We start from the raw sequence: 27,814 nt of genomic DNA on the forward strand, positions 1-27,814 counted from the left end.
TAAGTCCACTTGGACCCTCAACATGTATACACTAAAGTTACGTATAGTTTCTTAGGGTTTTATAATGTTTAATACATGTTCCAGAGTGAAAACATCATGAAAGGTTGTGAAAGATTTGTTTTGGCCCCTGAACATGTATAAAACATTACCAAACTATACGAAAGTATACGCAACTTTAGTGTATACACGTTCAGAGGCCAAGTGGACTTACGGTCTTCTTGCGCTCAGGTCTTCATGTACCGATGTTCAAGATGCAAAGAGACCTGTACCTATGTCAATACGGTATTTAAAATGATTTGTACAGGCAAATCAACTCATACGTTTTCTGAGGGCCAGTTGTTCTTAAACAAGAACAATTATATTAGAACCCTTTTTCGTAAGGGTGTTCCTTGTACCAAAAGGTTATACGTTGCACTTATTTTTCTTATAGTGTAGCCTACGTTTTTAGTGTATTCCACTCCTCTCTCTTCTCCCCAGGCTCTTCTCTCTTCTCTCTTTGTTGTTCCTTCTTTCCCTTTATCCCGGGATCCCTGCAATTTTTCCAAGCTGTGTCTATGGTATTTTACGTCCCTAAAATAGATCCTCCCATGTTTATGCCGCACACCGACATCGCCTGGCTAATAATTACTTGGTACAGCAGAGATACTAAAATAAATACCCGGGATCGATACACGTGAATGTGCTATGCACGATTTGATATTAGACGATAAATCTTTGGATACGGGTAGAAAATGATGAATATCTCCCGTATTTTTTTTGTTCTAAAGAAGCCATATTTAGATCCTTGCACTTGAACATGTGTGTTGAAAGGATATGATAGTCATTAGCTTGTGTATTGAGAAAGAAGCGTGCGTTTTGAACTCAAAAACTGGCCAAAATTCTGATTTTATATTGCGTTGGTCCTGTATGGACTACAGCGTAGCTGCACCCACTCCCGTGGAGGCAGTATACAAGTCGATGACCATTGACCTCAATGGCGTATACAAGCTTACTCACACACAAAGAAATCAATTACCGGGCTATTGTCAGTAGCCTTAGTCATGTCCCTCCGGCTCATTATGCGTCTCAAAGGTCGGAACAAAATGGCCATGCATGGCTGTGGATTCAACCTACCATGGCGATTTCTGCCATGAAGATATCGGGGCGATGACACTGTGTGCCGCCTAGTGGGCGGTGCAACATAATTAAATGACGCCATCTTGTCAATCAAGCCGTATAAACAGCTGGCAAAAATAATTTAATAATATTCATATCTTTATGTTTCATTCCGCTTGGTATTGTTGCTTCGTACGCACCGAGTTCGGCTGATATATTGGGCAGGTGCAGCAACCAAAACGAAGGAAGATCACTGAAGATAAATAGGTAAGATCACTCTCAGTGACGTAGCCAATGTTTTAATTAGACTTGCCAACCAGGATCGGAGAATGAAATGAGTAAAATAATCAAAGGAAGAAACACGGAAGGAGAAATAAAGGAGTAGGAAAAGGAAGTAAAATAAGTAAGAAGAGATAATAGGCAAAAAGAAGTGGACGAGTCTACTCTGAGGACTCTTGTCCACATGGAGCATTGAGTAACAGCTGTTGAGGGATCATGCCACCAAAAGTTCCTATTCTTGTATTTGTTAAAAAGTATAGAAGAATTAGCCTTTTTTTGCATGGTAAAATATCATATCGTACATTCAATTTTGTTGGTAGTTGAGCGGCTCGATTATCAGCAGTGGTGCTTCGAATAGGTTGTAAACCATACCAATTTCTACATCACAGCGCCTCTATGTGGTAAACGTCATTTGGTGAATTAAACCCTAAAACGTTCCTAAGATTTCTAGTTGCTTATCCACCCAAAAGCAAAAGTCTCAAACGGAAAGAAAGCAGGAAGTTTTGAAAAGCACCCATCCCAGCTCTGCTCACCTTAGACGAAATAAACGAATTAAGAGTTATTGGCAAAAAGTATTTTTCAAAAGTTGAACTGTTATAAATGTTGATATATGTGCTCCTGTAACCAGTTGAGACTCTTCGAAAATATCTGAGAGGCAACTCTAAAGCTGAATTTATACTCGATCGCCGAGCGATTGCGATGAAACACTTTGGGCGATGGGCAATCACAGAATTTTGCGCTGCATCACTCGTCGCTTTTGCATTTATACTTATCACGGCGATAGCGATTGCAGACGACAATTAATATATTCGAAATGCCACAAAATACATTTTAAAAACATCAGTTGCTGTCAAAAATTATTACTTTGTATTAATTCATCACCAAAAGTTAATAATCGAGAAAGGTAAATTAATTAGCAAAATAATAGATCCAAGTGGTTGTATATGATTGCTGGACGCATTCACGTGTCAAGCGATATCGCTGGGAAGTTAGAAGATAGGCTCAACGCTCTGGAAATGTAAGTTAACACTGAGCATGCGTGAGAATCGCTTTTCTGCAAAAGCGATCGAGTATAAATTCAGCTTAAAATGTTTTGGTTTGAGACACCATGGAATGCATATCTGTGCAATCCATCGGGTTGGAATCGCAGCCAAAATATACCATCGTATGTCTGACGAAGCATGAAACTTAAGAGTAATGGAAGGTCTTTGAAATTTATATATTAAAACGTAGGTTTCGGACGTACGTTGATCTATTCAAAACCACTCTCCTGTTTCGAAGCGAGGTCACGTATTTAGCCAGTTTTGAAGAATGTCCAAGTGCGAAATAAACATAGATACATCGTTGAAAATGCACAAAATTTGTCCATTTTACAATTATGTTAAAGACAGTGAATGATAATGAACATACGAAGGAAAGTCTAATTACTATAATGATACTTTTTGTTTGTAACAAATCATTATAATAAATTAATAAATTAATTCTATACTCAGTTTAATAGCCTTTTTATTTATATTTCCTGATCTTATTTTAGATTTTTTACATTTCCTGATTAGTTTCCTTCTTTCCTTCTTTAGCCTATTTTATTCCCGTTTTCATATTCTCACTGTGACTAATTATAACCCACATACCGGTACCTTTTTGTTGTTTGTACTTTTTAACAAACACACATCCTTTTCCTGTAGGCCTATTTATCACGTCCTCCTCTCATAGCTTGTCTATGGTCGTTCACCCGTAATATCATTACGTGGCTGTGCGTCGTTTACGCGAGCGATGGCGTAATGCTGGGTTACCGCGCGGTATCACTGCGCTACGCGAGCGGCTCGACGTTAGATACGTCCTTGCGACGCGCGTGGCTAGGTTAGCAACTGACTACTTTTCTTTGTTTACCTAGGATAGAACCCGACCACATTTTCACTGATTTTGAAGCCGATTCTTGACCGTTTTCAACCACATTTTTGCATTACCGTCTCGGTATATTCCTTGATCTCCCGTATGAATTTTGCGACATTTGGATTGAAACTGACGGAGCCTTTGATTAACTCACACAGATAGATACAACAAGTTTTTGAGAAAATCTCAAAATCTGATTTTACTTTACTGACTCGAGGAAGGTATACGGACTATAGTACTTCTTTCCCACCAACTGCTAACAAATATGTGAATGTGAAAACATTAATGTAAATTGTTTTTTAAAAAGTCAGTATAATAGTAGGTCTTATACTAAAAAATTATTACGGCTATACAATTTTATTTTTGCCATCACTGAAAGCCAAACTGGAGTCAGGGTGACTCTAAAAGCAGAGTCCAGCCGCTCTGCGACTCTATGTCTAAAATGACTCCATATTGGGAGTCATCTGACTCCCTTGAAGAGTCATATATTCTTGACTCCGCGGAAGAGTCACCGTAGATGACTCTATAGAGGAGTCATTTGACTCCCAATTTGGAGTCATTTTAGACATAGAGTCGCGGAGTGGCTGGACTCTGCTTCTAGAGTAACTCAGACTCCATTTATAGAGTTACCCTGATTCCATAACAGGGTCACTCCGACAGTTCGGAAATAGCACAAAATAATGATACACATAGATATACATCAAGATAAAAATTCAAAGTATATACCTACCAGAATAGGAGACTTTTACTTTGAGTTTTCACGCCATATAGGCGATCGTCAGACGACAGGATGAAAACGCTAGGCTGAACCACCATCCCTTAGGAATGGGAGAATATATATTCCATGGTGTCAACAGCCAAACTATTAAAGAGTCAGACTCCCTTGAAGAGTCATAAATTTCTTGACTCCATCGACGACTCTGAATGTAGAGTCAATTGACTCCACGGGTAGAGTCAACTGACTCTCTTGTGACAGTCAAGTGACTCCTTTTAAGAGTCAGTGCTAGTTTACTCCACTGTGAGAGTCACTTGACTCCATTCTGGCTATCAGTGTGAACAGCACGCCATTTTCCATTTTTCATGCAAGGTCAGATTCGATGAGACTTGCTTCTCTATTGGTCAATTTGGTTAATTGAACAAATATTTCACCAATCATATTTCTTCTTCTATCTTCTTCTATATCGATATACCGCCCCCAATTTGGTTATAAAATTAGTCTCGTGTACGCTAGTTTATAGCCGTCTTGTGATTGACGATCTGATCTGTAGCTTACGTCCATACGAGTGGACCTGTAAAATTGAAATACTGGAATGAGGTGGGCGGAGCTGACTAATTTATGAATTTTATGCTGATTGACCTGGAAGTGGGAAACAGCTGTTGGAGTTTACAAAATTCATGATAAATGTGCCGATCAGATGGTAAGATGTCACACGCTTCTACGTTGTACATTGGAAAACCGTCCATATTATGAAGAAAGCTTTAAAAGCAGCCGGGAAAAGCAGTAAAGTCATGTGCGCAAAGTCTTTTAAATTAGACTTTACTGTTAATGAAGCTAAATATTTAAATATTATGCTGTCAATCAAAAATTCACAAACTTTCAAGTATGGCAAGCCATTCGATTCAAAAAGCGTTTGTACAATTGAAAGAGATGAAATTAGCATTTTGGGGAGGAAATTTCCAATGTTACTTGGTTGACCCGATAGCGTACAATTTCTTTCATCAATATATGACCAAAAACTTTTTGGAAAAAATTATTGGGGTCTTGGAGTCTGCCCATTCCCCCTCCCTTAAACTAGACGAACAAATTTTTCGCCCTATACGATCCTATTGGGGGTCTTTATGAGGGTCACGGTCTTAAAATACTGCTCGGCAGACAACAGGTTCGAGTTCAGCGTAGCGTACCCAGTTTAACATAACAGTTTAAGTGTCACCCCACCTAATTAACATACACAGTTGGCCAAGGTCAACATTTTTTTATCGTGTTGGTCCAAAGGGCTTTGGATGTAGATTGTAAAAATCCACTTTGCTCGCTCATATGTTACCCGTTGCCAGGGTAACGACCCGGAATGTATTTTAGGCGATTTTAGCTCATTTCAGGCTGAAAATGCTGAAATTTGCCTAATAAAGAACTAAAAAAGTTTGATTAGATCCTTACAATGGACCATCTTTCTACTTTCCAACAAAAATTTAAATTATTCATGTGGTGTTCGTTTATATCTTTTTTTGACCTGGCAACACTTATAGTTTTGCCCTTTTTAAAAAGTGACAATTTTGACCTATTTTTGAGGTGCAAAAAAACTATTGGCCATGACTCCCAGAATATTGTAATTGTGGTTAAGAACAAAGCAGACCATGCCCCATTCAAAATTGATATAAATGGCTTGGGGGATTATATCAGTAAAGCAGAGTGTTGCCAGAAAATAACACATTTGTTGAAAAGAGCTAAATTTGACTTGGAGTGTTTTTCCCCTGTAATTAGGTATTACTAAACATATTTTTATGTTTGTCTATCATGTTATCTCACAATTGAATGTTTTTGATCTAGATATTAAATATTAAACAAATTCAATTTCTATTTTGATATTTAAAGTGTTGCCAGTATTCAAAAATGGCATTTTAAGGTATTTTAGTCAAATGACTAGAAACTGGCACATATCTAAAGTTTAAAACCAAACGATAAAAGTATAATCACTTGGACTATACTTCTGAATATTGATGTAGCAGGCCTTACATCATTCAGCAATAATCTCCGGGGATTTTAACTGCAGTGTTGCCATAAAGTAAGCAAATTTAGTACTTTCTTTTTACAGACTACATTGTTATGCACTGATTTTGGGGAATTTGAGAATTCAATTCTAAACAAAGTGTATTATGTTATGATGTACTATATACACCTGTGTTAACAGGAAAAAAGACACACTTCTGCATTGTAAACATTACAAACTGATGATAACATGAATTTTCTGCCTTATTTCTCCTAGCAAGAGTTATCTAAGGGGGGTATTACACCCTGCCCAATTTTGTGCCTATTTTTACTTTTTCTCAAAAATTAGAGCGCATTGGTGACAAGTAAGGTATGTATATTATAGGGGCAATGACTACAACTACTGCACTGGAAATTTTATTTCAGCACACAAACCAGTTGTGGAGTTACAGTCAAAAATGAGGGAAAACCAATATTTAATCAATACATCAATAACTACTTGCATTGAGTTGCTGAATTTTCAGTGCAGTAGTTGTAGTCCTTGCCCCTATAATATACCTATCTTACTTGTCTCCAATGCGCTATCATTTTTGAGAAAAATGCAAAAATAGGCACAACATTGGCCAGGGTGTAGTACCCCCTTAACATGCTCATGATCAGGGTGAATTTTGGTGGAAAACACCCAGGAAAACATGCTCCTTGCTTCTTTTCTTTTTTTCTTTTCTTTTTTTTTTGCTCTCCCACTTTTCTTTAATTTTTTCTCTTTCATTTTTGTCGGCGGGGCACTCTTTTCCCTGTCCCCACCCCTGGCTACGCTACTGCAAACAGAACAAAATGTTGACCCCGTTTTTTAGTCGGTGCATAACCACATAGTTTTATTTTTGATGCCTCTATTGAACAAAGAATTGTCCAAAGGTGAAAAGCATCAAAAGTTGCCCAAGCGCGGATTTGATAACACTGCCGACTGTAAAATGAGTTTTGCATCATTCGGCTTTATATGCTGTATTTTATTGATCCTCTATATATTTATGTGCACGAATGGAAATACCCATCCGATCGTCTACCCAGGGTATTACGCTGGGTAGACTCTATATTACTTTGTAAAAATCTGGATATATATCCGTGTGCTGTTACTAACCATGCTAACACAGACAGGGTATATGACGTATGACTTCTTGCTAACGTGTAATGTCTATGAACATTATACATCTTTTGCAGTGTCAACCCAGGGTGACCGTTGAAGACATATTGTCAACTTCAGGTAGTTAGTTTAGTGTGCTGGTCAACCTGGGGTAGTCACGATATACACTTTAATACACATATATTTATGTGAACTTGAAAGATGAACTTAGTTGAAATGCTACATGTTGGGAAATTTCGATATGTGCAATTTAGGCGCTCAATATATATTATCAATTAATAAGTTGTATGCACCCTAATCAAATGTATATATTTATATTGCCTTTGTATTATTTATGATCTGATTTGTAAATTCAATGTATTTGTTATGGAAATAACGATATAGGGAAAAAAATCAAGAAATACATCAAAAGTAGATTAAATCAACGTGCGTGCGAAACGACAACAGTTGTTAGAAATGCATTTTTAACGATGCTTTGCATCAAAAGATAATGTGAATGACGACATTAAAACTCATTAATGTTGCTATAAATAAAAAATTATGAGATCATTTCTAACAAATGTTACTTTTTTACAAGATCTCATGACTTCAAAACAAATTAAATCTGCGTGCTAATTGAGAATAACATGCAACTGTTGTTTAAAATTTACCATAAAATCATGTTTTTAAATGCTGCGAAATATATAGTTCAAAACACTTTTAAATAAAACCCAAATTTGATATAATGAGCTTGATCAATGAAAGTTTTGCGTTGCGCACACTATGGCGGTGGCTTTAATTGGTACCACGCTCATCTATATCATTATCCTATTTTGCTAGCTATTTGAGGGGCCCCTGTGACACACGCATGGTAACAGGGCGTTAGTCCTTCACGCCACTGGTCCAACCCTCCGATAGTCCGACATGCCGCTAGTCCGAATCTGAAATGCACTTCACCAGTCCGACACGCAGCTAGTCCGAATCGAAAATACACAATGCCAGTCCTACACGCAGCTAGTCGGAAAATGAAAACCACTGCGTTTGTCCGAAACTGAAAACCACTGCGCTAGTCCGAATCTGGGAAACATCCCCTAGTCTGACACTGCGCTAGTCCGAATCTAAAAACACTGCGCCATCCAAACTGAAAACCAGTGCGCTTGTCCGAATTTGAAAAACATTGTAATAGCAGATAACCAGATTCGGAATAACGCAGTGTTTTTCAACTTCGAACTTGCGCAGTGTTATAAAACTTGGGACTAGTGTAGGATCGGACTGCAGAAGTGTTTTCCAGATTTGGACTAGCGCAGTGTATTTCGGATTCGGACTAGCGGCGTGTCGGACTAAAAAGTGTTTGCAGATTCGGACTAGCGGCGTGTCGGACTGTTGCAGTGGTTTTCATTTTCGGACTAGCGCATGCTTTTTTTCGGACTAGCGCAGTGGTTTTCATTTTCGGAGTGACGCACCCCTAAGTATATGAAATTTGTGTAGTCGGACTAGTGGCGTGTCGTACTAGAAGCGTGTCCGACTAGCGGCGTGTCGGACTGAGCGGTGCAGCCCGTTCAGGTTTTCGGCTAACCTAATGCATTTTTAATACATTGACATAAATATGTTTTTTTTTATATCGGCATTTCGAAAAAAATCCAAGTACTTTGCAAACGTTGCTATCCGATCCCTTAAGCCATTTAGTGCAACATTTTTGCAAAACAGTACGTTACAGACATTATCAACACATTGTGATATACTTGATTTCATTATAGGTAACAATGCGTCAACTATAAATAATTATGTGAAAAGTATAAGATATAATCCATTAAGTGCACATGGCTTAATTGAATGCGACATTTTATTTCCTGAGTAAGCTAATGTGATTTTATATTAAAAAGTAATTAGAGAGTTTGCTAAGTGCCGTTCAACAAGTTTGTTACGTTACGACAAATTTCGACGCATGACGAAACATTTTTTGCGCCGAAGTGGTCCAAAACCTCTAGAATTTTTTCCATAAACAACTGAAGGTAAAGTCAAGTCCATTCATGCGAAAAAAATCCGGACAAAACAACTTTTCCGACAGTGTAACCTAAAGCGCATAACGTAACAAAAAATAAACCCCTCGAACTATTGTCTTTCTCCGACATTAACCGTATGTTAAGTCATACATACATACATACATCATCATTTTATTTCATTCAAATCAACATACAAAATATATATAAAAGACACAAAATTTGAATGAGCAGATGCTCAAAATGCCCTAAGGCATGAAGCGAGCACCCCCTTACACTTAAGTTACAACATACAATTACACAAACTTTACAAAATAAAAGAAAAAAGAAAGAGGAGAAGAAGAAAGAACCTAGTGCAATATGCACGAATACCCATCCGATCGTCTACCCAGGGTAACCTTACCCTGGGTAGACTCTATATACTTTGTAAAAATCTGGATATATATTCGTGTGATGTTACTAACCATGCTAACACAGACAGGGTATATGACGTATGACTTCTTGCCAACGTGTAATGTCTATGAAAATTATACGTCTTTTGCAGTGTCAAACCTGGGTGACCGTTGAAGAGATACTGTCAACTTCCGGTAGTTAGTTTAGTGTGCTGGTCAACATGAGGTAGTCACGATGTACACTTTAATACGCATATATTTATGTGAACTTGAAAGATGAACATGGTTGAAATGTTACATGTTGGAAAATTTCGATATGTGCAATTTAGGCGCTCAATATAATATTGTCAAAAATGTTATATAGGTATATTACTCAACTTTCTATTACCCGGTACGGGTATATATTTACTTTATTCTTCCTTTATCATGTTTATCTTTTTAGTTTCTTTATCTTTCTAACATTCCAAACACCGGCCAAACCCCATCTCTTCTCACTCTTCATTCTGAACTTACACGTGTTTAAAAATGGTTAATATGGATTAATAAAACTGTACATATTAAATCATTGTAAATACCAACTTGGACTACCGGTATATGTAATGTACCACGGCCATGTCCACGCTACGGACGTTCCGTAAACACTTCGCTGGAACGCTGATACTCATGAACTGGTCATGCTGGTCTGGGGTTTCCCACACAAACACCACCATTCATCATGTTAATGCTTTCAAAGTTGCCCGGTGCGGCATTGCAACCAACGGGCGTATCACGCTGCATGCATCAATGATGATATTGTATGTTCTTTTAATACTCAGACCCCAGTCCCATCACTCTGTTAGGCCGAGTAAAAAAAACAACATGTTTCTCGTCCGCGCCCTCCTCCTTTTTTGAAGATGTTTCAAATTTCTTTTTATTTTGTAAACTTTCAGCTATAACTTTTTGAAAAAGATGTTTCAGAAACTTATTTTACGGCTTTGTAAATGCATAATACATCATTTAAGAAGAGTTTTGTGATCACTAGAGGAGCCTACCTCTCAAAACAATACAATAAAATAAAAAGGGCCTCCTCCTTTTTCTCAGATATCAATCTGTATGTCGAATACCCAAAATATGGTGCCAAATACAGGTGTTTAGCGTCGTTTTCCAATAAAAATTGAAAATAAAAAGCCCTCATCTTCCTAATTTTAAAACCCGGACGAGAAACATATTTTTATTTTTAATTGGCCGTATAGTACATGAGTGCCGCATACCGGTATTACTGTGGACGCCAATTGATGTTCTAGTTGACATGTTCGTTATTTATTAATGTGCAAACTTGAATGAAGATGTAGGCCTGCACACACTGTACACATGTCCTTATTCATGTTATTTAACGGGAATTAAATGTATAAGAAGAACAGCTCTAGGGTAGTACATACCTCGTAACTCTATATCAAAGACCCTATCACATTGTCTACCCAGGGTAAGGTTAGACGATCGGATGGGTATTTCCATTCGTGCATATTTAGGTTTATATAATGTGAGTATATTTGGTTGAAATACAGCACAGGCTATATAGAAATTTCCCCTAATAAATTTTAAACACTTATGTATTTCTTTTAAATGAAAAAAAAAACGATATTAAGAACGGTAAAAACATTCCAACTTTGAAGAAAAACAAGTTCAAATGAACTCTTTTTAACATCAGGAAAACATATATATTACTATATAGCAAAACACGAATAGTCTGAAAACATCGAAACACCGTAGTGCAAATATATTGAGAAAATGTTGAAGAAAAAATAAGCAAGAAACTGCAGCCTAAAATTAATGCAAAATAGAACCCTTGAAATATAGGCCTATTGAAAACCTAAATGGCAAAATCATGCAACAAAGAAAAAAAGGAATTAAAATTGCGAATATCATGAACATTTAGAGAAAATAAGAGTAACATGATTATCAATGTATCATTGCCCTCTATCCGACCTTTGTCCAGCAGATACAGTAGCATAAACAGGACATGTTCAGAGGGGGGGGAGCATATTGGGGGAAGAATCACCCGTTTCCATTAATCAGGGACGTTAATTAATTATAGTAGTCACTTAATACTCCTAATTAGTCGAATGGAAGAAGCTATGCGGTTAATGCATTTCTTCTATGTAGCGTATGTTTGAAATTTTTAAGAATTCCAATAGGCCTATTTGCACCAGGACTAGCTACAATGTATTAAGGATACGATACATGATTTACCGACAAGTGACTCATTTCGGAATGCGATCATGAATTTTGAAGAAAAAAAAGTTTCCACAGGCTTCGTTGGGATTCGAACCAACGATTCGGAACTTCCTTTGATTACGCGTCTAGCGCTTTACCGCTCGTCCACGGTGGCAGTTGAGTGGAGGAGTGTAATGATAAATGATAAATCCCATAATGCCATCTTTAGCCTTTTGTTTACTAAAAAAAGACGCGTTTTGTAATGATAGATTAGCCATTTTATGCATAAAGAGCACGAACGTTTGGGAAAGGTTTCAAACAAATAATAAAGACACTGATGTGATGATGAAATTGCGTAAGTCGGGAAATATCTGCGTCGCAATGTTTTGTTGTGGTTTTAGGAATGTGACCTTAAAAATTTACGACTTGGCCTCATTATAGTATATGGCCTCATTATTTCTCTAGAATGTTTTGTACATGTATGTGAAATAGCTTCAACAATGGTTCGCTGCATAATGGTAAAAACAGCCTTGACCTAAAAAAGGGCGAGAGGTACCATATTTACCGATTCAGGCTAAATTTAACAATTTTCGATTACAAAAATTAATTTTTGTCATATAAAGAAATTGTGTCTTGCGTGAATTACACTACAGTTTTTTATTCTTAGGGCTCTTTAACTTCTTCAAATAATTTTTTAAATGATAGAGTGAATCCCCTGGCCCTCTATAATTACGCACAAAAGATCGAGTCCCCTTAAAGAAAAGTGCTGCTGAATCTTAAGAACATTAGACCATAAAAATGGAATAAAAATGGTGTACTTTTTAAAATGAAAAAAGAATTCTCTGCAATTCTTACAATTATCCTAGAATATATAAAAGTGTACTTGAACATTGACATGCTTTGTACATGTCAGCATTTGATATGAAATCATTCTGTTTTCAGACTAATATATGCAGCACAAGTATATGCAGCATCAAAACTGAGATTTTAGTCAGTAATCTTTGCTTAGGATATTGAGCTACTTCAATGGGATTATATATTATCATATAGTTTCCGAATAAATTATGTTCGCCGTTTTGCACACCCTGTATAATAGTGATTATACAGATAATTAATTAACATAAATGTTGTAGTTTTAGAAAGGGCAAACTGTGTACTTTCTTTAAAAAAAACCGAATTTCAGTTACTGGGAAATGATGAGATTGGCATAATACCCCGGGCATAATACCAGTACTATTCAACTATTTGTGTGAAATTATTTTGTTACTCCCTATATTGCCTATCGATCACCCTGTATATTCAAATGCTAACTAATGTAATGGCCATCTTTGAAGCATAAGCTTTCCAGAAATGTATGGGTTTGCATACTTTTCTTGAACTACATTTGAGATATAACCAAAAAGGTGCAAAAAGAGGTGATTTCAACCAAATTTCCAAATGTGCACCAATGAGGTACCAACTTAAAAAATGTGACCAAGTACTAAATTGGCTTATTTTATGGCAACACTGCAGTTGCCATAGCTTATTGTTGAATGACGTAAGGCCTGCTAGGCTGCAAAATCAATATCTAGACGTATAGTCCAAGTGATTATACATTTATCATTTGGTTTAACACTTTTAAATATGTGCCAATTACAGCTATAGTTATTTGACTAAAATACCTTAAAACGCTATTTTTGAAGACTGGCAACACTTTAAATATCAAAATAGAAATTGAATTTGTTTGATATTTAATATCTTGATCAAAAACATTCAATTGTGAGATAACATGATGCACAAACATAAAAAAAATATGTTTAGTATTACCTAAATACAGGGGAAAAACACTCAAATGTGTTATTTTCTGGCAACACCCCGCTTTACTGATATAATCCCCCGAGCCATTTATATCAATTTTGAATGGGGCATGGTCTGCTTTGTTCACAACCACAATTACAATATTCTGGGAGTCATGGCCAATAGTTTTTTTGCACCTCAAAAATAGGTCAAAATGGCAAAACTATAAGTGTTGCCAAAAAAAAAAAAGATACAAACGAACACCTCATGAATAATTTAATTTTTTTGTTGGAAAGTAGAAAGATGGTCCATTGTAAGGATCTAATCAAACTTTTTCTATCTTCTCGAATATTGGAGCTATGCCCCGTTCTTTATTAGGCAAATTTCAGCATTTTCAGCCTGAAATGAGCTAAAATCGCCTTAAATACATTCCGGGTCGTTACCATGGCAACGGGTAACATATGAGCGAGCAAAGTGGATTTTTACAATCTACACCCAAAGCCCTTTCGACCAACACGATAAAAAAATTTGACCTTGGCCAACTGTGTATGTTAATTAGGTGGGGTGACACTTAAATAAGCCGGGTGCCAACTTTTACGCAATCCTTTTCCGGTTGGAACGCAAATTTTCTGAAATAGAACCAACCCATTATAGATATTAGATGTTTCTAAATAATATCCCAGCAAACACAAAACGTGTTACAAAAAAACAAAGCATTCTAAACAGAATGTTATTGAAGTGTTGACAGGATATTTTGCAAAGATGTTTGACCAAAATATTTTATAATAACGTTTTAAAAATGGTTTCATGACCTTTATATAACCCGACATTTAAATGTTTTAAAACGTTTTGAATAAAGGTTTTAAGAACATTTTAGTGTTTGCTGGGATAGTTACTTGAATTTCTTTGAACTGTGATATCAAAGAAACTTTCATTTAAGTTACCTGAAAAATAATACTTGTTATATTACGCCCCCACTATTTATAGTGGTTGAGCACTTTCGACTACTTTTGGAGTAGAGACTGTGCTGGAATGGCTAGGTTTGTCATGATTTTGACACCACAGAATGTATATACCTGTATATGCATTTGTGTTAACTTGAAACCATGACAAATTATCCGTCTGATGATCGGTATACCCAATGATCGTAAGTGAGGGTATGCTGTGAAACTAGTAGTAACGGTTGCCTTTTCCAGAGGTCTATACTTTGAATTTGTTTCTACGCTCACCTGTAATGGGTTTGAGCACTTTTAATTCCAAAGTTAGTCACCTGAAAAATAATACTTGTTATATATATATATATATATATAAATTATCAAGTAAATTAAAACTTATAATGAATAATGAATAGTACAATGGCAATGCATATTTTGAAACGGTATTTGAAAGTGCGACGATAATATTCAAATGTTCCGCGAAATTCTTTCATTCTTTACCCACTCGGCTACAGAAAGTTATGTGGTGCTCCAGGTTATTAAATGATATGCGAGTAATGTATTTTGTTCCTCGAGTAGACAAGGTTCTAATCCAGGAAAGTGTTTCTTTTCTTCAAATATTTTAAGTCGGCATGCATTTTCATGTTTTCAAAAAGAAAGAAAATCTACAAAAAAAAGTTGCAAAACATAAAGGAAATCCCAAAGTTGAAACATATTCTTTTCCTTTTTACAAAAAAAATATGAAATTTGAATCTTTTCACGTAATAGCTAGTGAAGGGGGCAATCCAAATCAAGAACCAAATCGTGATCAATGACTATAATTTCCGTCCTTATACAACGCCCTCATTTGACCAAAAAGTCACAAATGGTTAACTAAAGGACAAGTCCAACATCAGAGGGCTTCTTCTGATGAAGGTGTGTGTCACACATCGAAAATTCCAGGTTAGTTGAATTCAAGTTCTTTCATAGAATTATGACCCAAATAGTTGACAACGTCTGGTGTCCGCAGATAAAGAAGTCACTACTACCTGACCACTACGCTGACCACTACGGCCTCACATCATTCCATAAACCATTTAACAACAACTCAGGGACTTTCCAGCCTCAAGAGCGCACACCCTAGACAATCCACAAATAACCTTCGCAACCAGGATCTGCTCCCTGAGTTTCTTATGGGTTACAGCGAGACAATTAGCAGTAAGTTCCTTGTCCAGGGAATTTCAAGCTAACTCAATTTTTCCACGAGAGCGAACTAGGCACCGTCAGGGTTCGAAGTCGAACCCGCAACCTCTCGCACCATAGTCGAACGCCTTATCGATTGAGCTAACTTGACTGCTGAGCTAACCTGACTGCTGAGCTAACTTGACTACATCAAATGAGTTTAATTATTATACATAATGGAGTAATTTTGTTAATAAAATGTTTCATTCCCAATATTAAATAAGAATTAAGAAGCTGAATACAAAAAAAAAAAAAAAAATATCAAAAGAAAAGAATTGATTATAATTCAAAATATAGCTTTCCATAAATAGGACCAAGTTTGAAAAAGGATAAAGACACAAAGAATTCTTGCAATGTTTGTTGGTAGATAGTATTCTCCGATGGCTTGTTAATTCATGCGCGTATTTTGGGCGGGGGGGCTTTGGGGCGCCATCCCCGGGGTCAAAGTAGGGCGGCCAAAACGAAGGGCGACGGAAGAAGAAAAGGGGCGGCAAAGGGAGGGCGGCAAACAGAAAAAGGGTGTCAAAAAGAATTAGTTAAGAAAAAGGGCGGACAATTTTAAAAAAGTAAAAAAAATGGTACTATACATTGGTTTTAGGGCGCCTAAATTCTTTTTTTTTTTTTTTTTTTTTGCTTTTCACTTTTTCAAACCACCGAAAAAATATTTGGGTTAACCTTTTCGAGCTGTTGAGAAAAGGGCGCCAAAATGTAATTTTCTTCAGCCCCCGGGTTGGAGCGGCCACGGTACGCCACTGAAATATGTTTCTTTTCTTTTACATTTAGAGACACGGTTTGAACTGACTTGGCGGAATCAGAAAGGCAATTCGAAGATGTACAACGCGGGAGTTTTAGTCTTGTTACTACTTTTAGCAGCTGTTACTTGTGTTATGGCTGAAGAAAATGATTGCGATCCTAACCCATGTGAAAATGGAGGTTCCTGTACATGTGAAGCTGGCTACACTGGAGTCAACTGTGAAACAGGTAAGTTCAATATTAATCTTATGAGAACTACCAGCCTATTAGTCAAAAAGAAGTTTTCATTATCAATTGGAATTAGTTTATTGTCCCAGGTAAGCACAACCCATACCTCTTACCTAGGCTCCCTCTCCCCCACCTGTATAACCTCCTCTTCCCTAAGTGTCTCCTTCTCCCCCCCTCCTCGCCTCCCCTACATTCTCAGGCTCTCCTCCCTTTCCCTTTCTATTTCCAATGCTCCCTCCCCTCTGTTTCCTATTTCTCCCTCCCCTTACCTCCTCTCCACACCCCACACACCCCTTCCCCCTCTCTCTTCTCATTTTTTCCAGTTAAAAATACTTCAATAAAAGTCACTAGCTTATATTGGAAGTCATACAAATGCGATAAGGACATGAAACGATTTTGTTTATATCACTATCACTATGTTTTTTCACAGCTAAAATAGCCATGGCTTATTAGATTTTCTAAACCACGTTTATCAGGGTAGATTGACATGCTCGATTTCTCTGCTCGTGAATATTGCACTGCGAAATTCAAACATTTATTTTGTATATTTATATATAAGAAACTGAAATGAAAACCGAATCTTTTTGCTACAAATTTTAAATTTCTATTGCGATGATTTGTCTATCTCAGCAATAATTAACGAATGTTTTCATACATTTTCTCTTTCTTTTACAGCTGTTTCTCTTTCTTATACAGCTGAGAGAGACAACAGATGTAACGTTTATGAAACGACAAATTCGGATAAATACAGTTTTATGTTTCCGAGGCTTCCAAAAGTGCCAGGGCGTTTGACATTTTGGTTCAAAGTTTTAGCTGTATCTGATGTTCATTTGATTCTATCACCAGACCCGCGGCCAGTTGATGACAGTTACGAGATTGGTGCGTAATTTTGTTTTGTTAAACCTAAACCTAATAGATGTTTGGGAGGAGTCCCCGAGGAGCGAAGCAAGAGCCTCAAAGGCCCATGGACAAGGAGCAGTGCGCGGCCCTTTTAACATCGCCTTATTTTATTTTCAGTTTTGCTGGGGGTCCCTGAACTCTTGGGGCCCCTTTACTTCGTCCACCCTGTCCAACTGCTTCATACGCACCTGGGCGAAGGTACAATATATTTGTCATGCTTATGGAAAGCATTCATGCATGATGGTATGTTTCTAAAGTTATGATGATAAGAAGGATCAACCACTTTACAGTCCGTCTATTTAAAATCCATACACCCCCTATGAAAGACACGCAGTGGCGGATCTAAAGCAGTCGGGGGGGCGGGCAATTTGAAGAAACTTTTGCAAAATGAAGACCCAATACACATGATACATGATAGAAGCCATTTGGTGGACCATTTTGTCACTATTATTGTATAAAATTGAAGTTTGAAAAGGCCGAAAATTTGCGTAATGACGGCCCAAATGAAGCCATTCGTGGACAAGTTTTGACTTTAATTGTTTAAATATTATTAATGCTTTAAACATAAAATTGCGCCATGCAGGGGGTGTCTGAGGGGGGATGTTCAAACTTTTGCAAAATGAAGACCTAATTGAAGCCACAGTTAAGTTTGGCACTATTATTGTGTAAGCCGAAAATGTTATTGTATAAATTATTAGTTTTAACATCAAGTGCTGGGCTGGGTGTGAAATACAGAAGCGAAAACGGGTAGTTGTTTATCCATACGCAGGGGGTGTCTGAGTGGATGTTTCCCTTTGAGAAGTTTGGAAATTTTGCAAAATGAATTTCCAATTGAAGCCATTATTTTTACAATATATATCATTGCTTTAAACAAAAAGGGTCCGAACTCAATTTGCAAAATTTTAAATGTTACACTGACACCTAAGACTTCAGACTCGCAATTGAGGATCATCTTCATCTTGTCTTATCGCATTTTCTCTGCACATTTAGGGGTGAATTGAGTTTTGTTCAAATGTTTGTTTATACAAATTTTCTGTTTGTATGTTATCCTAGTCATGCTTATTTGGGTTCTTGTCAGTAATTTGCTAAACATCATTATGTATTCTTGTATTATAGGCATATTTAGCCAATGTATTGGCATTTTGCTTATAACGTATTATGTAGCATTTCATTAGTTGATTTTTGGCCTGTATCTGTTTTCATATTTCAGTTTTGCCCTGAAGAAGTCTTGATGGCGAAAAGCTTTGGCAAATAAATAACAGAACCTGTGTGATATAGAACTGCAACGTTTCTCTCCTCATTCCAATTTCTCACGTCTAAATGATTTTTACAATTCTAGGAATGGGGTATCACTGCCGTACCCAACCTCTCCCATATATAGATATACAACATTTTACTCAAGTTATACTATCTTTTGAATAAAGTGCTCAATGCCAAAAAGGGAGAGCGTATAAAACGATGAAATGCTTTGGGTGGACTACCATCTCTTAGGAATGTGAATGAATATACATTCCATGGTGTCAATACAGCCAAAGTCTATCCCCACCCGATACACACATATGTACACGTAACACATTGTGTCGTATGGCCTGGGCACGGTAAATGCCGTGCTGGGATGGATATGCTGTATTAGAGCATACGTAAGGGCACGGTGTACCCCGTTGGCAAAATACATAGTACGTATTGTAAATTTGTAACATAATTAATTAATAACCCTAAACATAAAACCCTAAACCTAACCCTAACCCTAACCCAAACCCTAACCCTAATCCCTAACCCTAAACCCTAACCCTAACCCCTAAACCCTAATCCTAACCCTAAACCCTAACCCTAAACCCTAACCCTAAACCCTAACCCTAAACCCTAACCCAAAACCGTAAACCCTAACCCTAACCCTAAAGCCTAACCCTAAAGCCTAACCCTAATCCCTAACCATAACTCTACTTTTTTCTTTTACTTTGTACCCCATAATTTCCCTCATTCTTCAAGCCCTGCCCTCTTTCGGGGGCTAATTTATGGTTTAAGCTTGTTGGATATCAACATTTCGCAGTTAGTGCTTCTTTGTAGCCCTGCGGGGCAAACTAGTTGGATATCAATATTTCGCGATTAGTACTTCTTTGTAGCCCTGAGGGAGACACCCTATCCCAGTGTCGAGGAGCTTAAAAATATATACCTGTTGCCAGCATTTTGGCACTTGGGCTAACTCTTTCCATCTATGCTGGATTTTCTCCAATTGGGTACTTACACCTTGTCCCATTTTGGATGCTCCTACCTACACTACTTTTCATCTTTCAACCTGTCTACTACCTTCTCTACCTTAAAATTTCCTTTCGCAACACAGCTGGTTATGAAAGGTGAGCCAAATTAATTGGCTTGGTAGCTTGTTTTTGTCTGTTGTTGTTTTTGGATTGGAGCTTTCGTCCTAAGTTTCGTAGAGGATGGGAGTTCTTATTCCACATTCTAGGGTAAAGGCGCTGAATTCCAGTACTGACATGACTGATGGGCACATAACCCATTTCACACTGGTGGTACATTACACAGATCCCCAGTGTGAAGGTGACGGCGCAAACCCACACGGACATCAGGAAATCAGCGATGCTGTCAAATTAAATCCGGACTGTGGGCTAAAAGGTTGTCCACAGACGGACAACGTCGTCCTTTTCCTTTGTCAGGTAAAAGCTAGCGCCGGAAGAATCAACGGTATGGTCAACGACAAAACACAATTATTACACAAAGTTCACATGTGGCATCCAGGGAGATAACATGTAACATGAAATTTTAATCCGAGCTTTCGCCCTCAGGGCTTCATCAAGGATGGCATTGGCAAACTGTTAAATAAATAAACAGAGAGAGGATACATAAATGCCAGGCAATAAATCCATACATTACAAGAAAATATTCTACAATCAAAAACCTGAGCAGACCAGAAACAATGTTTATGCACAAAGATTATACAGAAAAAGGGATTATATTACAAACTGTTGATGGCAAAAAATAACAATTAAAAAACAGAATGAGTATGGGAATGTATAAAAACCCAAGCAAAACATTAACTTACCGAGAGGGGAGATGCAAAGTATGTGTGCTGGTGACGGAAATGCGTATGATAAGACAATGAACAATATGGAACAAAAACAAAGACAAAAACAGCGCGAAAACGGAATGAGGGCGTAAAAGGCCGACACCAAAAGTGAGGGCGGAATTACGTAAAATGTCAGAGGCTGAAAAAAACGGGAGGCACTGGAGTACCGACGCGTTATGAAGAACAAAATTAATAGGCCTATATTTAAGATTCGGCGTTGATACTGTGGGGTTTTTAGTTAAACTACACACCTTAAAAGGTGTGTAGTTTGGCTATCAGTATGACTCGCGTTTGCGGATTATGTTTTCACGGTGGTTGTGGATAGACTCGATGCCCATGATGGTAACATTGGAGATTGAATGACCGGGTGAGTTAAAATGATGCACATAGGGGAGTCTAATATCAGATTTGGTACCGGTAAAGCGGGTGTACAATTTGTTGGTGGTCTTGCCGACATATTGAAGTTTACAGTTGTTACAAGTAATGAGGTAGATGACCCATTCAGACTTACAGTGAATCTTTGTTGTTATGGGGAAAGATTCACCGGTCACAGAACTGGTGAATTTGGTGGCTTCTGTCATGAATGGGCATACTGAGCATCTCTTAGCGGCGCATTTTGTACTGCCGGCGGTTTCTTTGTCTTGAGTGGGTCGTAATTTAGATGAAACAGCAAGGTCCCGTAAGTTCCGTGGGCGGCGGAACGCCAAGATGGGGGAGATGGAAAGATCTGTTTCAATCTTTCATCGTCGTCTAATATGTGGAGGTGGCGGGAGATGATGGAGCGGATGTTGTTGAAAGCAGGATTATAAGTGGTGACTAGTGGAACGCGGTCCATTTTCTTTTTGGGTTTGTACGTGAGAAGCGATTTGCGATCCTGTTGTTTAGCCTTCCCGATTTGTTTGTCGATTGTATTAGGGTCATAGGCGTGTTTAAGTAGGTTGGATTTAAGGTTGTTCAGGTGACGATCTTCTTCTTCAGGATCTGAGCAGATACGACGGAAGTAGTATAGTAGCCTGTAGAGACGTCGCCACTTCCGGTCACAAGGTCAAAGGTCAACCGGAAGTGGTCAAAGGTCAACCGGAAATACCGCCATTTTGAAAAGGTCAACCGGAAGTACCTCCATTTTGAAATTTCAACCGGAAATGCCGCCATTTTGAAAGGTCAACCGGAAATACCGCCATTTTGAAAATTCAAAAAAAATTCAAAAAAAATTAAAAAAACCCCAAAAAAAATTTCAAAAAAAAAATTTCAAAAAAAATTATCCAAAAAAGAAGAAAAAGAAAAAAAAATCATACAATTTTTCGCAAAGCGACCTTTGACCCGAAATGATCCTCACGAGGGTGTTTTTGTTCTAGAAACACCGAATTTTTAAAATAATGAAAATTTTTTTTGCCTAATTTGAAACGTATCGGCCGTTCGATGGAACGTATCAGCGTCCAATTCGGTATACAGGGTGAGGGTCCAATTACAAACTACACGCGGGGGTCGAGAGGTCAAAAGGTCGATGCGCTTAAAAATTTTATTTTGTCTAGGGAAATATCATATTTTTCATTCTATACCCCGTATCGAGGTAAAACTTAAAAGTACGACCGTGCAAAATTGAAGTGGCCTTTATCCAGGAAGTGACGGTCGACCCTGAGTGACCCTTACACGATCTTTGACCCCTACGTGACTTATCCTCAAATGCGCCAATTGCACCAAACGCATCAATTTTGCGGTGAAATGAGTGAATGAGCGGGAAAATGAGTCAATGAGGAGTGAAATGAGTAAATGAGGCGTGAAGTGAGTCAATGAGGAGTGAAATGAGTAAATGAGCATGTAAATGAGTAAATTTTCTCAGGGAAATGAGTCAATGAGCTGTGGAATGAGGCAATGAGGAGTGAAATGAGTCAATGAGCGTGTCAATGAGTAAAATGAGCAGGGAATGAGCAACGAAATGAGTCAATGAGCAGGATTAAGAACAAACGGGAATTTTGAGGGGTATTTACTAGTCAAGGGGATTCGTGATATAGAACCAGATAAACCGGTTAGAACCGGTTAAAACCGGTTCTCCTCTCTCCTCCCACCACCACCAAATATACAACAAAATGCACAAATGCGTCAAAATGCGTCGATTGCGTAACAAATTGCGTCAAAGCGTAACGAATCGCGTCAAAATGCGTCGATTGCGTAACAAATTGCGTCAAAGCGTAACGAATTGTGTCAAAATGTGTCGATTGCGTAACAAATTGCGTCAAAGCGTAACGAATCGCGTCAAAATGCGTCAATGCGTCATGAAATGCGTCAAAGCGTAACGAATCGCGTCAAAAATGCGCCAATGCGTTGTGAAATGCGTCAAAGCGTATCGAATTGCGTCAAAAATGCATCATTGCGTCGTAATTTGCGTTAGAGGTTTCAAATTTGGGTAATTGGGTAATAACGAGTAAAAGAGTCAATTGTATTTTGTTTCTCTACTTTATTAGCTTCAAAAGTACGCGAGTCTTTGCGGGTTAATCATCGCCGCCTTCATCCGTGGCAGACTGCCCGACGTTATCTTCTTCGCCGTACTGGAACAACCCGTCAAATTTAGACCGATGTTTGGCCATCGTTCTCTTCACGGCTTTGTCTACCTCGACACCTTTCTCCATTTTCTCCTCGAGATCGTCCGTGATCTCCGTAAAAAGGTCTTCGTCTTTGAGACGCGCGTGACTTCGTAGAAACGTGCTGTACTGGTCGAAAAAGTCACGTTTGACGGCCCATACGGTTTTCAGGTAGGCCTTTTCCCTAGCCATCTCCGGGTCCATGCCGTCTTTGATGTACTTTTCGTATTTTCCCTCCTCATGTCTTCCGTAGCTTCTTTAGCTCCCTCGTACCATTCCCGATAAGCCTCGTTGTCTTCCAGTTCGTCGTTGTCTTCGTCCGACACTTCGCGCTCTTCGACCTCCGAGTCTTTATCATCGGAATCCATCTCCTCCTCCTCTTCTTCTTTTTGTTCTTCGGGGTGTATGTGTCGCGCGTGTCTATCGAGATCGTACTTGCGTGAGAACGTCCTGTCGCACAGGGAGCAAGGGTAAGATTTGAAGGTATTCATGTTGACTCTTTGAAGGTTTGGATCGAAATGACCGAGAGGTTTAAGCTAACCGGCTTATATAAGCTTTTGCGTTACGCATTTCGTTACGCAATCGACGTAATTTACGACGCAATTTAAGCATTTTGACGCAATCTATAACGCTTTGACGCAAATTACGACGAAATGACGCATTTTTGACACGATTCGTTACGCTTTGACGCATTTCACGACGCATTGACGCATTTTTGACGCGATTCGTTACGCTTTGACGCAATTTGTTACGCAATCGACGCATTTTGACGCGATTCGTTACGCTTTGACTCAATTGACTCATTTCCCTGAGAAAATTTACTCATTTACATGCTCATTTACTCATTTCACTCCTCATTGACTCACTTCACGCCTCATTTCACTCCTCATTGACTCATTTTCCCGCTCATTCACTCATTTCACCGCAAATTGATGCGTTTGGTGCAATTGGCGCATTTGAGGAAATGTTACGTAGGGGTCAAAGATCGTGTAAGGGTCACTCAGGGTCGACCGTCACTTCCGGGATAAAGGTCACTTCCATTTTGCATGGTCGTACCTCTAAGTTTTACTTCGATACGGGGTATAAAATGAAAAATATGATATTTCCCTAGACAAAATAATTTTTTTAAGCGCATCGACTCTTCAACCTCTCGACCCCCGCGGGTAGTTTGTAATTCGACCCTCACCCTGTATACCGAATTTGAGGCCGATACGTTCAATAGAACGGCCGATACGACGTTTCAAATTAGGCAAACAAATTTCTTATTTTAAGAATTCGGTGTTTCTAGAACAAAAACACCTCCGTGAGGATCATTACGGATCAAAGATCACTTCCGGGTCAAAGTTCACTTTTGGAAAAAAAATTAAAACATTTTAAAAATTTTTTTGGGGGATAATTTTTTTTTGAAATTTTTTTTGAAAATTTTTTGGAATTGTTTTTTTTTTTTTTCTTTTTAATTTTTTTTTTGAAATTTTTTATTTTGAATTTGTTTTTGATTTTTTTTAAAATTTTCAAAATGGCGGCATTTCCGGTTGACCTTTCAAAATGGCGGCATTTCCGGTTGACCTTTCAAAATGGCGGTACTTCCGGTTGACCCCGTGACCCAGAAGTGCCCTCGTGACCTTTGACCTCGGTTGACCTTCCTCGTGACCCGGAAGTAAACGTCCCTACATGCCATCTTAATACTGACGGACTTTAAGGGCCTGGCTATATGGAATACCGGAGAATGTATGGGTAGGGTGGCAAGATGTCGGGAGAAGATAAGCGTGTTTATCCGTGGGTTTGCTGTAAAGGGATGTCTGAATTTGGCCCTGTTTGAGAATAGTTAAAGTGTCTAGAAAGAGGACTTGGGTGGGTGAGGACTCAAATGTGAATTTAATCGTTGAGTGGGAGGTGTTGAGGTGAGATTTGAATGTCTCGAGATTGTCCACCCCGGATGTCCATAGGAAGTGGACGTCATCAATGAATCTGACCCACGATCCTTCCAGGGGCTTGGTGGTGACAGTGTCAAGAAGTCTGGCTTCAAGAGAGCCCATAAATAAGTTGGCCGCAGAGGGCGCTACACAAGTGCCCATCCGTATGCCAAGGATCTGGTTGTAGAATTGACTATTGAATCACCTGATCCTCACGAATGTACATGGAAAACACTGTGACAATACGTAGTGTATTGTCACGGTGTAGACCGTGCTTGGAAGAGTATGCTGTATGCTACTGTATGCTATAATATATATAATATATATAATACTGTATGCTATAATATATATAATATATATAGTTAATCAAAACAGCTGAAGATAGTGCTCGATACTATTATATAGTAGAGCGTGTAATAAAATACATAAAACAGCGTAATAACAGCATGATTTATTACTCTGAGTAATACGGCGATCATCAGATAAATAGCTGAGGACTGAACTGTAACTCCAAAACAAAACAAATAAATTCACAGCGTTGAAAGCGTACGCGTCTTCACTAGAAAAGCATGACAGCGCGCATGTTTAAAAAACGAATGATACAGTATAATTATACGCACGCATGTTTAGCGAAAAACGCGATGGGCGCTGCAACTGAAGTGCGTAATTATTTCTTTTCATACACGGACGCACGCAATTTTGAAATGCGAAAAACGCAATAGGCGCATCATGTACGCAAGAAATAAATTGGGCACTTCATTACATGATAGATTGGGTGAGGTTGCTTTTACTCCTTCCCTTTTTGGCTGAGGAGAAGGCCCGCCGGCTTCACCTACTCTGATTCCGCGCCTGAAGACACGACCTTAATGTTCCTCACACAGGGAGTGCTAAACTTGGACTTCAGTAAGTAAATCTATCTGCCATTATCAATACACTATCTACCATGTCTACTTTTAAATTTTTATCTACAGTAATTGGGTCGCACAAGAACTCACGTTCTGAAATTAGACCTTGCAAAGATTGCAAACCTGCCGAAAGTGTGTCTACCCCGGATATTCTCAAGTGCAACAGTATGACAGAATTCTGGGTCAAGATAAATCCCGAAAAAGGCGAAATGGTTGTCGGCCAAGGTGACGACCAAGAGGCTGAGCCATTTCTTGCTTTTAGTGAGGAAAGAATAAAAACCCAGCCAATCTTCTATTTCGGATTCCGTACAAGCAAAAACCATGTTGGTCTGTTTATGTTTTGGAACACTATAATGTAGGCATGATGTAAGTATATTGTGTCTTTAAGGCAGCTGTGTACTCTCAGACATGCATGTAGTAAATTTACCATAACTTTGTAATTATTGACGAAAGACATAAAAAGTATACATTTCTTTAAAGGCAAGACATCAATAAATCTTAATATGAAAACAGATTTGGTGTAAACAAACAATTATGCAGAAAATCACAAAAAAAACCCCAAAACACAAACACCTATCTGCACAAAATGATGCCTAAAATGGGAAATAGACCATACGATGAGCATAATTTACTACATATAGATACTGTTTTTATTGAGTTATCGTGTACCTAAATCTTCATTTTACCGAGAAAATGAACATTGAAATAATGGTCGCTGACGTTTCAAGTGGTCACATTTTGCACTTTGTTCATAACAAAGTAGGTACATATCAAAAGGCTCAATTTCGTGAAAGAAACAACGTCTAGAGTACACAGCCGCGTTAACGTTTCGATACGCAATGTGTTTAGTATTTTTAGTATGTGTTTAGTATATTATTTTGGTTTTCAACTAACTCCATGTCAGTTCCAGAAATAGCAAATAATGGGAGGGTAAAGTATTACTACTAAGATATGACACGAAATATCAGTATACCGAGTTATTGACAGCCACATATCAAACCAAGAAGGAAAAAGATCCTTATAAAAGGCACATTCAGTGATTCCATCGAAAGTGTAACAAAAATAAAAATAAAATTGGCCACAAAACGAGGCTAATAACTATTTTTCTACTTAAAGGAAGGTGATCTGGAAAACGGAATTCTTTAAAATTGATGTATAACATAAAATGTCATCCCTTTCAAGCAATAATGCAAAAAGAGCACGTAAATGTTTCTTGTAAATGGGATTGTATGGAATTATTGACATTTATACCGCGTGATAATCATGATAATATAGCCTACAGTATAACATTAACATATTGAAATCAAACGCGCAGTATTTCCGAAGATACATGTATCATCAAAAAAATGTCGAATTAGTTTCAAACGTGGCATACCACAGTTAAGACTATAATTCAACAGTTTTTGATGATTTCTTCGAAATATACCGATTTGGAACCCTTATTTCAGTATGTTATTTATACTGTTTTTTTTGTGGTGACGTCGTTATACAAGAATGACATGAAATGAAATAATCAATATTTTATTATGTGTCTTTTAATTATAGCTCCGATTGAAGATATGAAAAAGAAGCAGTCGGATCGCACATCTTCTACCAAAGCGCCGTCGAACTAACCTTCTTTTTTAAGACCATATGAAAGCCTATTATGTATCACATTTCACTAAAATTTCAAAAAGAAGCCCTATTAAAATCTACATATTCTGATACCTCTTTTGTGTCAATAGCCCTCATATTGTTCACATGGCTACCCTTTCAACTTGACGTAAAGTAGGCAATGAAACAACTGATTGATTGGCGTAACCCGTCTTATCCTACACAATGTTGACGACCCTAAATATTGTTTTCC

The 27,814-nt window shown here is 38.0% G+C and overlaps 1 protein-coding gene across 1 annotated transcript; it reads left to right on the forward strand.

The window, feature by feature from the left end:
* The first annotated feature begins 1,268 nt into the window (after positions 1–1,268).
* On the forward strand, positions 1,269–27,814 carry LOC140163106 (C3 and PZP-like alpha-2-macroglobulin domain-containing protein 8). Its single transcript, XM_072186482.1, has 5 exons — positions 1,269–1,362; positions 16,392–16,589; positions 17,265–17,468; positions 26,035–26,334; positions 27,514–27,814. The coding sequence occupies exons 2-4, from the start codon at positions 16,439–16,441 to the stop codon at positions 26,325–26,327; spliced, it is 648 nt and encodes a 215-aa protein (XP_072042583.1). The 5' UTR covers positions 1,269–1,362; positions 16,392–16,438; the 3' UTR covers positions 26,328–26,334; positions 27,514–27,814.

Source organism: Amphiura filiformis, chromosome 10 (genome assembly GCF_039555335.1).
Source record: "Amphiura filiformis chromosome 10, Afil_fr2py, whole genome shotgun sequence".
In the NCBI taxonomy this organism is placed as follows: Eukaryota; Metazoa; Echinodermata; class Ophiuroidea; order Amphilepidida; family Amphiuridae; genus Amphiura; species Amphiura filiformis.

Bases quoted from the DNA above. Each gene is read 5' to 3' on its own strand.
- LOC140163106 (XM_072186482.1), top strand. From the start codon at position 16,439: ATGTACAACGCGGGAGTTTTAGTCTTGTTACTACTTTTAGCAGCTGTT. The intron at 16,590-17,264 runs GTAAGTTCAATA...TTTCTTTTACAG, and splicing joins TGGAGTCAACTGTGAAACAG to CTGTTTCTCTTTCTTATACA. The intron at 17,469-26,034 runs GTGCGTAATTTT...TTTTATCTACAG, and splicing joins TGATGACAGTTACGAGATTG to TAATTGGGTCGCACAAGAAC.